Source organism: Fringilla coelebs (assembly GCF_963513975.1).
Source record: "Fringilla coelebs genome assembly, chromosome: 8".
Classification (NCBI taxonomy): Eukaryota; Metazoa; Chordata; class Aves; order Passeriformes; family Fringillidae; genus Fringilla; species Fringilla coelebs.
Window position 1 is genome coordinate 24,316,807 of NC_140066.1, and position 17,587 is coordinate 24,334,393.

The 17,587-nt window shown below is 51.8% G+C and overlaps 2 protein-coding genes across 2 annotated transcripts in view; both read left to right on the forward strand.

Moving 5' to 3' along the window:
• Positions 1 to 460: 460 nt before the first annotated feature.
• On the forward strand, positions 461 to 4,791 carry SFXN2 (sideroflexin 2; the record flags this gene model as incomplete). Its single annotated transcript, XM_084210134.1, has 9 exons — positions 461 to 621; positions 926 to 1,096; positions 1,991 to 2,089; positions 2,242 to 2,317; positions 2,394 to 2,479; positions 3,160 to 3,220; positions 3,292 to 3,358; positions 4,239 to 4,288; positions 4,561 to 4,791. The coding sequence occupies 9 exons, from the start codon at positions 461 to 463 to the stop codon at positions 4,789 to 4,791; spliced, it is 1,002 nt and encodes a 333-aa protein (XP_084066260.1).
• Positions 4,792 to 9,519: 4,728 nt separating this feature from the next.
• Positions 9,520 to 17,587, forward strand: part of WBP1L (WW domain binding protein 1 like) — a 58,896-nt gene continuing 50,828 nt past the window's right edge. The window contains exon 1 of the mRNA XM_084210451.1: positions 9,520 to 9,607. Coding sequence (XP_084066577.1) covers positions 9,521 to 9,607 — 87 coding nt within the window. The 5' untranslated portion in view covers position 9,520. The remainder of the gene's footprint in view (positions 9,608 to 17,587) is intronic.

Here is a 17,587-nt window from a genome sequence, read left to right on the forward strand (position 1 = left end):
TGCAGAGCAGCATTAGAGGGATGGATGTGCAGGATGGTGCCGTGGGGGGCACAGCACAGTGTGGGGGTGCTGTGCTCTGCATACTTGGGGGCTGCAGAGTAGTGCCTCTGTAGGAGCACCTGCAGGGCAGCCTTGTGGAGGGTTGAGCTGGGCCCTACAGTGCTGTGCAGCACCATACCACCCCGAGGAGGGGGTGTGGGGTGCAGCACAAGTGGGGCGACCCCAGGCAAGCAGGGTGATGTGTGAAGCAGTGGCCTGACTGCAATGTTCTGCTGACAGCAGGAGTGCAGGGGCCTCCTGGGCTCAGGGCTGCTGAAAGTCCAATTGTCCTGTTAAATATAAACCTGCCATAGCTCTCACCCAGCTGACCGCTCCTGTGGCCGTGGCAGGCGTGCACTCAATGAGCAAGCAAGGCAGGATCTACTGAGTGGCCTTTTCCTCTGCCCAGACCTACGCCAAGATGGCCACAGTTTCCCTTAGCTTCAACATCGACTCCCCACGCTGGGACCAGAGCACCTTTGTGGGGCGCCTGAAGCACTTCCTCAACATCACCGACCCTCGGACAGTGCTGGTGCCAGAGGAGGAGCTGGACCAGGCCAAGGCCCTGGTGGAGGGCTGCAGGTGAGGGGCAGGGCTACGAATGGGGCAGGTGCTGTCCCCGTGTTCAGGGCCATCCCCACTACTGTGCAGTGTTGAAGGGGATGGAGGCAGGCATTCTCAAGCAGGTATGCTGTGATGTAACATCTGTTAGAGGTAGTTTTGGGGGGGTTTCCCAAGCTTCTCCCAGGAGCTTCAAGCTGTGACATGCATCCTTCTCAGGAGATGTTTCCTCTGCCTTTCATGTGGTGCCTGGAGCTCTGTGTCTCGGCAGTGCAGGGTGCTGGCGGGTCTGCGCAGCTTCCCCTGATGGGCTTTGGGTTTGCAGGGCCGGGCTGGTGCCACCAGGAAGCAGCCAGGAGCAGCTGCTCTATGCCAAGAAGCTGTACGACTCAGCCTTCCACCCTGACAGCGGTGAGAAGATGAACCTCATTGGCAGGATGTCCTTCCAGGTGCCAGGGGGCATGGCCATCACTGGCTGCATGCTCCAGTTCTATCGGTGAGCTCCTGGTACACCAGGTTGGGGACACAGCCCTGACAGCCCCCAGCCCCTCTCGAGGTCCCAGATGGCCAGAGCATGGCTAGCCTGTCTCCTCTGGGGCTGGGTGCCCAGGGCATGCCCTTGGCTGCTGTGCTTGCCTGTGGCCCGTGGTCGAGCCCAATGTCTCTGGGCTCTGTCCCCAGCACCCAGCCTGGTAGAAGCATCACAGATCCCCCTGGCATGGCTGAGAATGGTCTCAGCTCACCGTGAGCTCAGGTGAATTCTTCCCATAGCCTCTGTAATCCTGTAATCATTAATGCAACCACATCCTGCTTGGCTGCTGCTCTTGGTCTGTAGCTCATAGCAGTCTTTGGAACTGAGTACCATATGTGCCCCTAGGCCAGGCTGCTTCAGCATCCCCAGCCCCTGCTGACAGCTCCCTGCATTTCCCTTCTCCACCCCCCTGCATTCCAAAGCATGCTTCCTGTGTCCCTTCCTGCCCCACATCAGTTTCCCTGAGACACCAGTAGAAACCCAGGCACCCTCATTCCCCAGAGCCACTTCTGTCCCCATGGGTCCCCTCCTTGCTGCTTGCTTTGACAAAGGCTTATCTAAGCCCAGCAGAGGATGGCTGCCACCCTGCTGAGAGCTGTGTCTCCCACCCCTGGCCAAGTGCCTTGCTGGACTGGGCCCCTCCTTCCTATGCTCCCCAGGGCAACCAGAACTCCTGGGATCATTTCCCAGCTCTGCCACTGGCTTGTCACTTTGCCACAGTTCCTCAGTTTCCCTTTGGAGACACCATGATGAGTGGATTGCAGGCATCTTGGGTGTCTCCCTGCCAAGGCTGGCCACAGGCACAGGCCAGGTGTCCCTGACAGCCCTTGGGTGCTCTCCCATCCCTTCCCTCCACAGGACAGTGCCTGCAGTGGTTTTCTGGCAGTGGGTGAACCAGTCCTTCAATGCCTTCGTCAACTACACCAACCGCAACGCTGCTTCCCCCATCTCTCTGAGGTGAGCAGGCCCCACAGGATGGAGTGTGCCCATTTGATGCACCCCTGGATGTCCTGTAAAGATCCTCTATGCCATGTCTTGGGGACAGAAGGAACAGGGCTAAGTCAGAGTTGGTGATGCTATTGTCTCCCTTCTTTGAAATCGCTGTCCAGGCAAATCGGGGTGGCTTATGTCACGGCCACCAGTGCAGCCCTGGCCACTGCAGTGGGACTCAACCTCTACACCAAGGTATGCAGGTTAGGGCCAGGTGGGGCAGCTGGGCACATCCTGCTCTCCCATGCTGATGCCAACTTGTTTCCCACAGCGAGCCCCCCCCTTGGTGGCCCGCTGGGTCCCCTTTGCAGCTGTGGCTGCTGCCAACTGTGTCAATATCCCCATGATGCGGCAACAGTAAGTGTCACATGTGGCTGGGGCACTTGAGGGACCCAGCTCCCTCCAAAGGCAAGCTGGTGGCAGCCAGGCTCCTGGGCTGTCTGGCCTCCCTGCCTTGGATTCCCCTCCTGGGAGCTGGAGAGAGGTGAACTGGGGTCTGTGCGTTTGCAGTGCTATGTCTGTGGTGGAGGGTGCTGGGTGGGATGGCTCAGCCTCCACCTAGAGCAGGAGGGGGATTTTTGGCTGAGGATAGCTGCTCTGGAATCTGTGCTGGAAGATCCCTCAAACCCAAAGATCTCCTGCATGGCATGGGAGAACCCTAGTCCATGATATCCTGATGCTGAGACACCCCAGTTGGGGTCCCTTGTGGTGACCTGTGTCTGCTGTTCAGGGCTCCCCACAAGTCATGGCACAAGTAGCTCGGGTACTATGTGAGGGACTGTGCCCTGGCACAGCTGTGTATCCAGGCAGTGTCTGTCCCTAGCACGGCCAGGTCCTGCTCACAGCTGTGCCCTGAAGATGGCAGCATCGGCTGGGCTGGGGACCGTGGTGCCCCGGGGTGCTGGAGCCCCGTGCCCTGGGGGCATCCGGGGCTGCTGTGTATCGAGGACTCCCCTGGCACCCCCTCACCCCGTTGCTGTGTCCTTATGCTTTTCCGGCCATCCCATCCTCCACTCACGACTGCCTGTCCCCTTCAGGGAGATCATCAACGGGATCACAGTGACAGATGAGAACAACAACGAGCTCGGCCACTCCAGGGTGAGTCCGGGGATGGGGATGTGGATTGGGGCGCGGTGCTGCCGGGGCTCACCTGCTGGTTTTGCTTGCAGAGGGCAGCAGTGAAGGGCATCGCACAGGTTGTGCTCTCCAGGATCACCATGGCAGCACCGGGCATGAGTGAGTGCGGGTCACGAGGGTGTGCAGCTGAACTGGGGACTCTCCAGGACCCACCACCCTGCCCTCCCCTGCTTTAGTTTCCCTCATGAAAAAGAGGGAGGGCGGCCTTGCATCCCAGGGGGCATTTGCTCTTCTCATCCAGCCATTCCCATCAGATGTCCCCCAGCCCCCTCGATGCCAAACCACAGCCTGGAAGACAGGGGGCAGTTTGGCCCCATAAGGATGCTCTCGTGCTTTCTGGCCCTAGCCCCTCACCCTCCAGCCCGGCACCCCCTCTGCTTCTGAGACCCTTGACATGCTGCAAGCCGAGAAGGAGGGACAGGAGCATGAGGAGTACAGACCTTGCTGCCCGAGTGATGGATGTGTGGGGGTCTTGTGTCAGGTCCCTGCTGTCAGCAAACACCCAGTTGCCCCCAGCATAACTAGCTGCTTCCATGGCCTTCAGGTGGATGGTCCTGGTCCTGCTGGGACAGCCCTGCAGGCTGGCTAGCAGGATAGCTGTTCTGGCATCTGGGCTGACCTTTGCTCTCTGTGCCTAGTTATTTTGCCCATCATCATGGAGCGGCTGGAGAAATTCACCTTCATGCAGGTGAGTGCATGTTTCTCCTGCCGTGGGTTCTGTGGTGCTCCAGCCCATATCTGCTGCTGATATGCTGGGGATCAAATGGGGATTTGCAGAGCCTGGCTTGCTTTGCTCCCTACTTCAGTCCTTGATACACAAATGGCCTCTCAAGTGACATGGGGAGGCTGTGGGAGGGTGGCAGGGTTTGGTGCACACCAGAGGTGTTGGGCATTCAGTCCTACCGAGGGGACAAGTCTGCCCACCCTGTGAGTGGGTTGTGGTGAGGCAAGAGACTCAGTCCTGGCTCTTCTCTTGCAGCGGATCCGGGTTCTCCACGCGCCTCTGCAGGTGCTGCTCTGCGGCGGCTTGTAAGTATCTCACAGCTCAATCACCTGTGAGTGCTGGGAATATGGCTCCAGAGAGATGCTTGAGAAAATGCTTCTTTCCCAGAAGAAGTTGCAAAGCTGCTTACCTTTCAGCTTGGACTTTCCCCAGTTATCGGGAGTCATGGGGTGTGAGGCAGCACTTCTTGGGCTGAAATCCCTATGGCTGGAGGGCAAACAGGCTGGGATCCCCAAGACTAATGCTCTGCTCGGCTGGGATCCCCAAGACTAATGCTCTGCTCTTCTCTGTCCCACAGCCTCCTGTTCATGGTGCCAGCAGCCTGTGCCCTCTTCCCCCAGCGATGGTACCTCTTCCACTGCTTCCCCCTTCTGCATGGGATCTCGGGAGCCTTCCTCCTTCCCTAGTTCCTCTCTGCCCATCCCAGGAGAAGCAGGATGGGCACCTACCCTTCAACCCAAGGCAGTGCCTGCCTGCACACAGTGGTGCCCAGGGCAGCAGGAGAGCACGTGCCTCCCCTGCTCTGTGAGCTCTGTGCTGGGAGCAACAGGACACCCAGCTCCATGGGCAGCTCTCTGCCTTCCAGCACTGGGAGAGAGAGGTGGTGGGTCTTGCCATGAGCCTGCAAGATCCCAGGGACTGCAGAGGCCTCAAATGGCAATGGGAAGGGAGGGTGGTTTGAATGGTGGTTGGGGAGGAGGATCATGGCTCTTAGTGTGTATCTGCCTCTCCACAGCTCCCTTGCACTGGCTGACCTTGAGGTGGAGCTGCGTGACAGTATCATGGCCAAGCACGGGGACAAAGTGCCATACGTCTATTTTAACAAAGGACTGTGAATGGAGACTACCTCAGGAGCCATCACACCCCTCTGGCCTCCTGCCACCACCATTCCCACATCCCCTGAGCAGGGTCAGAGGCACAGTCCAGCCCAGATCTGCGCCCCCACCCAGCACCTTCTATGCAGCCTTCTTTCACTGTAGAATCAGGATCTGACTCTGTGTGTCCAGCTTGCAGCACTTTGGCTTGTCCTGACCCATGCCCATCTGCTGCTGGCCATGTCTCAGCCTTCCCATGTCCCTCTTGCCCTGAGGGATGCCTGTGCTTCCTGTGCCTTCCTTTGGCCCAGCCTGTTTGGGCCTCACTGGGTTTGGCCCCAAGAGGCATGAGGCTCTCTCCCTTGGCTCAGAGCACAGTTCTACCTCTAAAAGCAGATATCCTGCCATTGTACCAGCAACCAAACCACATTCCTGCCTTAAATCACCACAGTAGCCTCTTCCCAAGAGATGGATCATGTCTTAGCAGGTGTGAAGGGACCTGTTCCCTCTGCACCATGAGAGTGACCATCCCAAAGCCCAGAGACCAATGCTTGGACTGTGCATTCCTTGCTCTCAGGTTCTATTCACTCTGTGTTTGCCACAAGCCAGAAAAGAAATAGCAATTTATTTGTAATTTTTTTCATTTCTCTGAGCACTGCCACCCTTGTCCTACATCTCTGGTCCCCACAGTGAAACCATGAAACTGCAGCTTTAGGGAACAGTTGTCTCTGTGCCCCCTTTGACATGAGGAAGAAGACACAGAAATCATGGAATTGTTAGGGTTGGAAGGACCTCTGGAGGTCATCTATTCCAGCTCCCCTGCTGAGGCAGGGGCACTAGAGCAGGTTACACAGGAATGTATCCTGGTGAGTTTTGAGTATTTCCAGAGAGGGAGACTCCACAACCTGCCTGGGCAGCCTGTTCTACTGCTTTGCTATCCTCAGTGTAAAGAATTTCTTCCTCATGTTGAGGTGGAACTTCTTGTCGTTTAGTTTATGGCCATTGTTCCTTGTCCTGTTGCTGGGCACCACTGAAAAGAGCCCGGCACCATCCTCTTGGCACCCACCTTTGAGACATTTATATGCATAGATGAGATCCCCTCTCACTCTTTTTCCAGACTGAAGAGACCTGACTCTCACATTCTCTCCTCATAAGAGATGCTTCAAATCCCTCATCATCTTTGTGGCCCTCTACTGAATACTCTACAGTAGCTTCTCTCTTTCTTGTCACAGAGCTGTCAAGGTATTCACTCAGGCTCCAAATTCACTCAGTGCTGCTGCAAACAGCAGAGGAATGTTGAAAAATAAATGTGATTTTTAAAAACCATCTGTGGGTTGTGCTTTTGGCTGATCTCTGTTTTTGGTTCTCTGGACTGGGATGTGGGTCTCATGCTTGCCTTGGAAGGGAAAAGTGTGGGTTTTGTGACTGATCAAGCATCAGGGTGAGGGTGAGCAAAGGGGCCAGGAGAAGGAGGAAGAGTATAAGGCAGGGCATGAGCTCTGAAACCCTTGGGCATTCAATGGCAGCCTTCCCCAAGAGGTTCTTGGGGCTGCAAAGTCCCATAGCAAGTGACAAAGGTGATTGTGCTGTGCTCACAGTGATAGTCATCCTCTTCTGGGGCCTGGGAGGATAACACTGGGAGACCCTTCCTACACCCATGGGTGCTGTTTATCTTCATAGCCAGACAGGGTTCATGATGCCATGAGGCCTCTCCCACCCCAAAGGAGAGCAGCTTGAGTGTGCTGCAGCCTAGTTTGGGGGACAAAGGAGCCCAAGTCCTGGACTAAAGCCCCTGCTTTCAGTCATGGCTGCTCTGAGAGTCCCATGGCCTAGTGGATGATCCATGCTCCTCCCTCCAGTCAGGGATATGTGTCAGATCTGTAGGGCAGCAGCATTCTCACATCAGCCCTTGCCTGAGTGGAGACACATTACCCATTCTGCTCCTTCAGAGAGAGCAGCCAAACCCAAAAGGTACTTCTCAAAGTGCCAAGCTATGTCCACAGCCGGTTTGCGTCTGCCAAAGCAGCAACAGGCAAAGGATAACGTCTCCAACCACATGTAGCTACTCCTAGAAAGCTGTAAAAGAGCTCTGAAATAATTAACAGCAGAGCAGAAAGTAGGAAAACATGTTCAAACTTGTATGTCTGTTCCCTGAGCATTATTAGATCTCTTGTTAAAGCACAATTAAAGTACGAGATAAGCACATGAAATGAAACAGATGTCACTCCTGCAGGGAGTGGAGAGGAGCCATGAGGAGACTGCCCTCTGCTTTTCTTAAGCTCCTTAGCTGACGCTGCTCTTGTCCTCTGCCCAAACCAGCTGTGAGGGCTTTCAGAAAAGTACCTGTAGCAGTCTTTTGGGTCCAAAGTGCCTCTGGCATGCTTGGGAGCATGGCGATGTTTGTAAAATGATGTGCTGTAGCACCCAAAAACTGCCTTTTCCCTGTTCTTGCTGTTCACCCCTCCTGCCTTGGCAGTTTGGAGGGGTCCTGGCAGGGCAGGGAGCTCTTTGGGCAGTGATTCTGGGGCAGCAGCCACATGAAGCCAAACTTGGGACCATGGCAGCAAAGCCTCAGTTGTTTGGCCACTCATTTTTTCCTGCCCTCAGCCATTCTAGAGGGGCAACGGAGCACAGAGACCCCCTGAAGTGCTATTGCCATCTTGCATCAGCTCTTTCCCTGCCCTGGGGAGTGGGACGTGGTGCACTTTATTGCTTATGGACTGAGTAAGAGGTTTGCTCTGGGCTTATAGAATTGGCAAGCCATGCTCAAGACAGAGCTTCTCTCCCGCCTCCCTGAGCTTACAGCAGTGGATTCCCTCTTCAGATCAACATGGATTTATGCCAGCTGACAGTTCAGCTCAGCAGGGTTTCTAGGTTTCTAGGTTATAGCTGGAATCTCCCCCCAAGGATTCAAGTCATCTCAACATCAAGCTCACATCACTCTGGACATGGTCACTGCAGCCAGTGCCTGCCAGCCCTCCCCAAAACCACAGTAAGTCTGCAGCCTGCCTTGGTCACACTGGGGAGCAGAGGAAATGCTGCCAAGCTGTGGCCAGTCTGGCCTCCATTTCCCATTGCAACAGGAAGGAAACCTCATCGCAAAGAGTCAGAGCCAGACGAATCCCTGCTTGGGAAGAGCAGCAAGTGCTAATTGCTCTCCAACAATGAGTCACACCTGATCTGGGCTTGTCCTGTGCTCCTGTGAACTCCATGCCTTCTCCCTGCTGCGCCTCTAATTTCAGGGCTAGCTGGGAACAGGAATAAAGCTCCTTCGATAACTGTGTGTGGCGGAAATGTCAGTGTTCCAGCATGTTTACGACCTCACTTCAAACGGCAACCACACCAAAAATGTGACGTTGGTCTGCTGCAGAGCCTGAGCAGGGGCTGGGAGGCTGCTGGGCTCCCTCAAGGCTGGCAGTCCCAGCAGGAAGGGACTGTCTTCAGCCCCAAGGGCTGCGGGAGGCAGGGACCTGGCTGCCTCAGGAAGAGGAGCGAGCATGGTGAAGGTGTGATGGGTAAACGCCTGCTGGCCCACACTAGCAGCAGGCAAGAGAGCTGATCTGGATAGAAAAAAGCCAGGGCAGGAGATAAGTTGCTAAATAAATTACTTTTTCTGGCCTTTCTTAAAGCGTTATCTGAGCATCTGATGAACCTCATCATGCCAATCCAGCATGGAGGCTGCCTGGTACACTGGGAGCAGCAGTGCAGAAACCCTCTGACACTGCCCAGGAGCATGGGCTGTCCGTGCCGAGCTGTGAATCAATGCCAAGTGCTGGGAATGTGCACGATCACTGTGTGGGGACATGCTGGGACACAGCCGCAGGGGGATCCTCTTCTCCATGCTGCTTATGTCTGCCAGTGGTGCTGGCACCACCAGACTGCTGCCCACTGGACGCCCTGAGCCCAGTGCCATGCGGCTGCTGCCACCCCAGCGCCCTCTCCGTGTCGCCCTCCCCGGTGTGCCCCAGGGCCGGGCGGGCCGCTGGGGTTTGGGACAATGAGAGCGCACTGGGGAGGAGGCTGAGCAGGGCTCATGCTGAGCAGGAGTGACCAGCTGAATGGAGGACGAGTGCCTGGCGGCCACAGGGAGGCTGTGGGTCTGTCTGTGCATCTGTCTGTGTGTGTCTTTGTCTGCGTGTGTGTGTGTGCGCGCAGACCACGCACCCCTCTCCAGCCAGTTCCGCCACTCACTACATGGCGGCCCGAGCACGCCCGCAGGCTCCCTCCTCGCTGTGCCACACTCAAGATGGCAGCGCCCTGCGCGCAGACCCCGCCCCTCCCCGTTTTGCCATAAGCGACATCGCGCTGAATCAATGGCAAGCGGAAAGCGGCGCCGGCCGCCCAATAGAGGAGTGCCGAGGGCGGGTCCGGGCGCGGGGTGCCCCTGGGCTCCCGTCCCGGGCCGCAGTCGGGCCGGGGAGGCGGGAGCGGGGGGTGGGGGGCATGGCGAGGAGGCTCCGCGCCGCCATGGCCCTGCTGCTGCTCCAGGCCCTGCCCGAGGGGCTGCCCGCCGGGGCGGAGCCCGCCCAGGTAGGAAGGAGCCGCGCGGGGGGTCTGGGGTCGCGCCGTGCCGTGCCGGGGGCTGCGTGCCGGGGAAAAGGGGCGGCTGTGAGTGTGGGGGGCTGCGCCGGCCCTTGGGGCAGGGGCTCCGGCGGGGCTAGCCGGGTGTGCATGAGGTGCCAGGGGGAAGAGGCTTTTGGGGGCCCGCCTAAGGTTTGGGGAGCCCCGTGACTTGAGTGAAGCTGGAGGAGATGCAGAGCCCTGGCTTTGGGGGTTCCTCTGTACCGTGGGGACGGAGAGGTGGTGTAGGGATCCAGGCACGGGTGGCAATGCCGCTTGCAGGGGCATTGTGCGGCAGAGTGGCTGCAGGACGAAGGAGAAAGGTGTTTGACTGGACACCAAGGGAAAGGTGGCTGTAGTGAGGGCAGGAGGCTGGAGCTGGCAGGTGCGCAGGGGCCTGCGGGTGGAGGTGCAGGTGTATTTTAGAGGTGGTGACAGGGAGCAAGGTGACCTGTGAGGGGACAGGGCTGAAGGAGGTTTGGAGTGAGCTGGAGGGTGGCAATGGGGCAGAAGACGTGGGTCAGCAGGAAAGTGGGACTTGTGTAGTGCTGCCCAGGACAGGTGAGCTGGTCTTCCCGTGGCAGGAACAGTGGAGAAGGAGCTTCGGCACACACCTGTCGGCAGCGGGAAGGAAGAGGGAGCGTGTTACAGCTGGGATGAGGGGAACCAGGCCTTGTCTTTGTAGGCTCTGACCACCCGGTTACTATTTTTGTCATGCCTGGGAAGGGTTTTAATGAAGTTGGCTCCCTCTTTTTCATCTCTTTACTCTGTCTCCTGTCTATGCTACAATATGTACTGTTCGCATCTCCTGTGGAGGTCTTGAGTCCAGCAGTGTAGACACCTGTAACTTCTCCTTGATGTGTATGTTCAGTGATGCTCAGTGAGGACTGCACTCAGCCAAGCAACCTGTGCATGACCTGGATTTTATGGTTCATGGAGTCATTATGCCTTTTTCACCCTGTGGAGAGCATGGATGGAATATGATGACTTGTGGTTTGATACGGTGTCTTCTGTATAAAGTACAAATTGCAGTTTGCATTTGTTGAAGGTCAGAGATAGTGAGATGCTGATCTGTGACTGTAGGTCACAGGTGTCATGGGGTGCATTGTGCTTAATGTCAAAAGGATGCAGATGGATGTGTCCTTCTGCAAGGTGTCCACTAAAGCACTTCCCAATACTTCTGCAGGAGGAGGAGGTGAGGAGTTTGTCTATGATTACAGATGTTATGCCTCTTTTGAATTCTGTTCTTTTCAAGGTGTTGAGACCACCAGATCTACTTTAAAAGCTGTGTAATTCATTGTTCCTAGGGGCATTCCAAATTCCCTTCAGCCACACTGAGGCTAAGGCTTGGCTGTTCCTGCCCTAGAGATCCAGATGCAGGATTGTGTTGAGCTGTGTGTTTTTCACATTGTCTCAACTGCCTTTAATAGATGGAAGTCTTGGTGCTTGCTCCATTTCACCTGCAGGCTGAGGTACATAAACTAAACATAAACAAGCACATCTCAGAACCATTTTGCTCTCTGGTTGTTGTGGTACCCAGCTGTGAGCAGTGGTCAGGTGGTAGGATTATCTGTATGGTAGCTGTGAGTCTCTACAACTCTATACATGCTAATAAAAATGTCATACCTGCTTTGAAGAATGTGCAAGATGCTCCCTGCCTCAGACAGTTTATACATTAGTCAAACAAATAGGAAGTAGAAAAGGAGGAAAGAAAAAAGGAGGAGAGCATGGAAGCAATTGTGCATCTGGATTGCATGTGGAATAGTGGCATTTGTGACTTGTGGATATACTCTCTAGTCAGTACACCAGAAATAATCCTAAAATAATATGTCTTGAGTGGTACAATACATGAGAGTGGGGGAGAACAGCTTTGGCTGCCTACGTTTTCTTTAAGAGCACTTGGATAGGGATGCATCTTTTACTCATTTCCTTTCCATAGTCTGTCTATATAAAACTCTCACAGCTTTTTTTAGATCTTAAATGTATACTCTGTCTGTCAAAAGGCTGGTATTATCTCACTGCACTCTAGAGATTGACAGCTGCCCACTCAAAAACTACCATGGTAATGCAGGATCTTGAGAAATGAGCATGTAACAAAACTTCATCTGCTTTGGCGTTGCCTTAGAGCCTGATTTCATCAGAGCGAGCCGCTGAGTTCACGGAGAGACCTACAGTGGGGCAGTGCTGGATTAGGAAGATCTCTGCACCAAAGGTTCCTGTGTTTCTGCCTGAAACCCTGACAGCATTTGTATCTTGTCCTGTCCTGAGTGCTGTTGCCCTTGCTGCCTCTGGTGACTGCTGCCTACTTCCATATACCTTGCAGACATTTGCTATGTCCTGATTCTTCTGCTGTCAGGGAGAGCTTCTTGCTCAGGGTCTGTGTCCCCTTGCCTGGAAGAACTGTACCACAGACCTGGTGGTCTAAGGCTGGGCTGCAAGAAGTGTGTCCTTTAAATAATTCAGGAGGTGGAGCTGTACTGCCTAGCACTGAACAAACATTCAGGAGAACACACTGTGCTCTGCAGGAGTGTCTGATTTTTCAGGTTAAAATAAGCCCAGGCTGCCCATGATCGTCAAAGACCTTTCTTTTAACTAAGGTGGATCACAGAGAAAATGATGAGCTATTATATTATCTTCTATCCCAAGTCCAGGTTTGTCTGTCTCCACGACTATTCATTGCAGTTTCACTTGTAATCAGAGCATGAAACTTTGTTAACTTGAGTGGAAGCATTTATTAGTAGATTACAGGCAGAAGTATTCCAATTATGTTGTAATAAAATCAGGATAAACATCACAGGAGGAAGAAATCTAGCCATGTTCAGTAGCAGCTGTAGAAGTAGAGTCTTGGCAGCACACCTTAGCTATGTGCTTCTTCTCAGTTTATGGCAAAGGAAATAAGAAATTAATATATTTCAAAATGAAATTGATAAAATTTGTAATGAAAAACTTCAAACAGTAATAATTTTTCTATTGTAGTTTGTCTCTACAGGGCAGAATAAAGGTTATTTGACCGTCTCAACAATCTATCTGTCTGCTTCCCAGGCCTGCAATTTAATTATCACATAGTTTTCTCAACTGTTGTTGTCTTTAAAAGCAAGAGATTTAAGTGAATGTTAACTATGTGACAAGTCTGTGGAATCTTTAATAAGGTGGTTTTGAGCCAAAATCTGGCAGAAGCATGTTCGTAAAGACCGATTTAATCCCAAATTAAAGAGTTCGCTTGAAGTACTGTGACTTGAGGCATGATTCATCATATGTGACAAAGAGGACAGATCCTTGCTTTAAGGAACAACTGAGCACGACTGTCACTGTAGCTAACACCCCTGTAACACAGAGTTTCTGTGACCACAACTCTGATTGCACCAATGTGGCGTTACCATGCTTCATCCAAGGCTTTGGCTGGATTCGCACCCTTTCAGAGCATCACTTCAGGTAGTCTGTGAACTGAACAGCAAAGTTTCAATTCTCATGTAACAGGCTCCTCATCTGTAAGTTTAAAACAACGTTTTTGATTAAGGTGAAGGTAATTAGGTACAACTGCGCTTCTGTGTCTCCTGAAATGCATCAGGTTCCTTCAGGGGGAGAGCTGCTTGTGTAACCATAGGATGTATTTTGTCTGCCATATCTTTGTCTGAGACTTGTTTTTTTGGCTTGCTAATATCCACAATTTTGGCAGGAGGCAGCAGAGATCAAAGTACGTGATGCACTTGCTTAGAACAGGAACCTCTAAATAACTGCAGGCTGGGTTAAGGACTGCTCTTTCTGGGATGATAATACCACCGTGAACTCCGGTGTCTCATTTGTATAGCACGCTTTCCTGCTGATTAAATTTTGTTTGTGAGTTGCACTCATAATTACACAAAATGCTTTAAGACTTTCAACTTGCATCTCTGCAGCTGGGCAGCAGACGGAAAGCCAGGTCTGAAAATGTCCAGTGACTCCTGGGGAGGAGAGTGGCAGATTTCTTCAGAGAAGTCAAGACATCTTTGTGACTGGGACCTGTCATTGCCTTTCTGAGAATTTTCCTGCCCCCTGCAAATATTAGTTAAGAAAAATACAGCTAGTACCTGTTTAAGAATGAACTTGGGCAACTGTTGCAGAGTTGTGTGTGAGAAGGGAACTTGGAAGGTTTCATCTGCTAGAGTTGTTTTGCTATGGTTGGGGATTTTTCCATCCTCCCAGCCTGTTGGGCCATGTCAGCCACATCTGACTAGTGAGAGCATCCAGTACTGAGTGTCCCAGAGCAGTGGCCCTGCTGTATGAGGTGCTGCTCTGCTCTGAGGTCCTGCCCAAAGTGGTGATCTGCCATTGGCAGGGAGGCAGAGGATGGATGCGCTCAGTGTTTGGCCACATTTCAACAGCAGTTATTCAGACCTGGCTAAAACACCCACTGAACCCTCACTTTCATTCCCAGAAGTGCTGCTCCTCTAAGCATCTTCAACAGCTGCTTTTCTGCTGGCAAAAATGGAAACTTTGCTCTTTTATATGGCTCTGTCAGCCTGTATTAACGTGGTGTAATGTTGATGTTCACCTTCGTCTTTCTGTGATATTAGAAGGGCACTCTAATGTTGGTAATAGTTTGTGTTTCTTTATGATCCCCCATATGGCCATCCTCTGAGGTAATGGGCAATATATTTAATAAATGCAAACTGCCCATCTTTTTGCCTTTTTTTCCTTTTAAGTCACATTGGGAAGATTGGCAGGATTGAACAGACTTTTGCTTGTGGCAAAAAGCTATTGTTGGGCTAATGATCCTGTGGCCTACTTCTCCATGCAGTGCTGTCACTGATGTGCCCTGTGGTTGTGGCTGTGCCTATGCAAAGGTCTCCTTGTCAGGCATGTCCAGCAGTTTCAGTAATGCTGAGCTGCACGTGGCCTTTTGTTCTGTCTCCTAACAACATGTACTTGGTACCAGGTTTGGGGATATTCCTCTGGTCTGAGCTGCCCTGCTTTACAGGGTAAGCATTTGCCCTTTCTGGATAGCTGCATAGGAATCCTCTGAGCTTATTAATGCATATAACCAATGACTTTATGTCTCTTACACAGTCCTTTCTTGCATTTGTTTCAGAATGAAACAAATGAATCCACAACAAGCAGGCGAGCTGTGCTGCTGTTTTGGCAATGTAGGGGAAAGGAGTCAGCATGTCAGAGATCTTAGAAGCTGTCTCTGAGGCAGGGCTGGTGACAGTCCTGGAAGGGCCATTAGTCATGGTAAGGCAGAGATGCTCATTGCACGTTGCAGGACAGCCTCATTATGCCAAGTTTTGGTTTGTGCTTCTGAGTCAGAGGAAAAGACCTCAGGGTGATGGACGGTATTCTTGTATGAGTTCCTTGAGAGATGATGACAGGGAAGTTGGATCCCTCATTCCCCCTGCTGTCGTGTGTGATTGGAAGGCCCACAGCTAAGAAGAGATGTTTTGAGATGCCAACACCTGGGTGCTGTAGCAATGGAGCTGTGACAGGTGATTGTGCGGCTTGGCCTGTGAAGAGTGCACGTAACAAATGTACCTGAAATAACAGCTGGTTGGAGAGGACAGGCTTGCCAAGCAGGAATTACATGCCCTTACCTTGCTTGTTAAAAGAAGTGTGTTGGTGTGGCAGTCACAAATGAAGTTTTTTCCACGCTTTCAGCAGTAGATACTGTTTGACTGCAGAGGAAGGCTCAAGATGCTGCAGAGACCTGCTGTTTATCTGTTTGGACAAGGAAAAGCTTGATTCTTCTCTAATGATGTGATTATCATTGGGATCACCACCTCCAGTATTATTTTTAGATGATAGCTGTGGTGTGTGCAGTTGCTTTTGGAACTGCAACAGAGCAGTTCGCATGCAGGGGTTTGCTGGCTGCAAAGTGAGCTAGGTGATGGTGGCAGACTGATGCAGCAGGACAAACCATTTAATGCCAATGCAACCAATGCACCTTGGCATGCTCTGCCCTGAACAACACTGCAAATAGAAGGGAGTATTTTGTGTGAAGGCACCTTGTGGTGCTGCTTGTTTGCAGGCCTTCTCTGCTGAGCCAGTATCCATCCACCTGGCATCGCCCGAGGCTGGTCCAAACTGGTCAGAGAAAAAAAGGACATGAGGACTGGGTTGTGTAGGAGATTCAGATGCAGTTTTCTAACAGTTCCTTCTTCCCAAGCACTTTGATACTGGCATATTGTAAACCAAATCCAAACACTGACAGTGCACAGGAAGCTTACGAGGAAGTGACTGAGAGGAGATTCCCAGTGCAGATCCCGAGGGCACAGAGCTTTGGCCAGCAGCATTTTAAATGGCTTCTTGCTGACAGTGGGTTGCAGAGGTGTAGGTGGATATGGCAAGCAGCTGCCAGGACTGACAAGTTGCAGGGTGCTAGGTTTGGGGAATAAGAGACAACAGGGACCTTTCATTTTTTTGTAGAGGATTGAGACCTTGTGTTCCTGACTACAGTCTTTAGGACTAGCAGAGGAAAGAGTGAAACTCAAGAAAGAAAAGACCTGTTAGCAATAAAGAACAGGATTCTCTCTTCTTTCCTCTTTAATCTTCTCCATTACTATGAGGTGGAAATTTGTTACTTCTAATGGTGATGTGTTTTTATTTCATCTCTAGTTTTGGTGTGTGCAAGGCAGTAACAAAAATTTCAGAGGCAATTCGAGTGGAGGTCAGTGGGGTTTGTTTTTTTGTGTTTGGGTTTGGGGTTTTTTTTTGTGTTTTGGTTTGGGGTTTTTTGTTTGTTTTGTTGCTTGTGGGGATTTATTTTTGAGATCTGGGAGGGAACATGGGAAAATCAGAAACTAACCCTCTCTTGGCTCTACTTCAGGCTGAGGGAGCTTGTCAAGACACTGACATTTGTTAAACGTCCTGGAGAAGGGAGAGAGAGTGACTTGAGCAGGAAAATGGATTGTATTAATGAAAGAAGATAGTTCACAGAAGAAGGTGAGCTTTATGTAGTTATCAGTGTCCATCTCCCCATCCATTTTGAAGCTACTGACCAACTTGAATGAAATTTGATAGGTAGATACCTCAAAGATGTGTAAAATTTCAACAGAATTCCTGAAAACAGAGACACCTTAAAAAACTAAACAAGCAGGGAATCACTGAATGAGAAGCTACACTAGTGAGCTTATTAGCACTGGGAAATTTTTGAGTTGGGTTGACTGACATGCCCTGCCTTGTACCAGAGCCTCCATTGGAGCTCACAGTTTGTGAGCCTGCAAAGTCAGTCAGCCTTGTGGAAAACATTTATGGGAGGTCAGCTCCAGTGGTTACACAGCTACTTTTATTTTTCATTTTGTCTCCCGCTGGCTAAAGAGCAAATTGAAGGTGAAAAGGTTGATAAGCTGTAGCAGCAGCTATGAAGAGTGTGTTTTGCCAGGAATCTCACCAGCCATGCTGAGCTTTCCCTGTGTAAAAGGTGTCAAGTGTTCCTTTGGAAGCAGGAAAGACACTTGACCATTAATGACTTGCCTACGGACAGTGCAAAGGCTTTTTAGTGAGCAGAACTGATTCACTCTTTTCTCTCATGTCCAGCACAAAGATACGACCAGCAGGTCAAGTACTGTTGTCCACAAGAGACCTTTTTTTTAACTTATTGTGGAATCAGAGCTGATAATCAAGAAAGACAGTCTCAGATAATACTTCCAGTCAAACGATGTTTGGGATCCTCTTTAAATCCCGTGTGGTGGATGACTGCTGGCAGGAACCCGTGGAAACTGCATGTCTTCTGTCTCCAGCAGAAGATCAGGCCATCCTGTTGCATAAATTATCCCCTGTGACAGCCATCCCACTGATGGCGGGCAGAAAATCTGTCCCACAGAAGTAGCAGTCGGTAAAAACACATTTTAGAGCTGAGCTAAACAAGAACTTGGGGTGACTGGTGTGGAATGAAAGGGTTAAGTGGGGGCTGAGATCAGAATGAGCCAGGAGGTAAGGGAAGGGCTGGAGGAGGTGGTGGGCATAGTACAGGGGTGT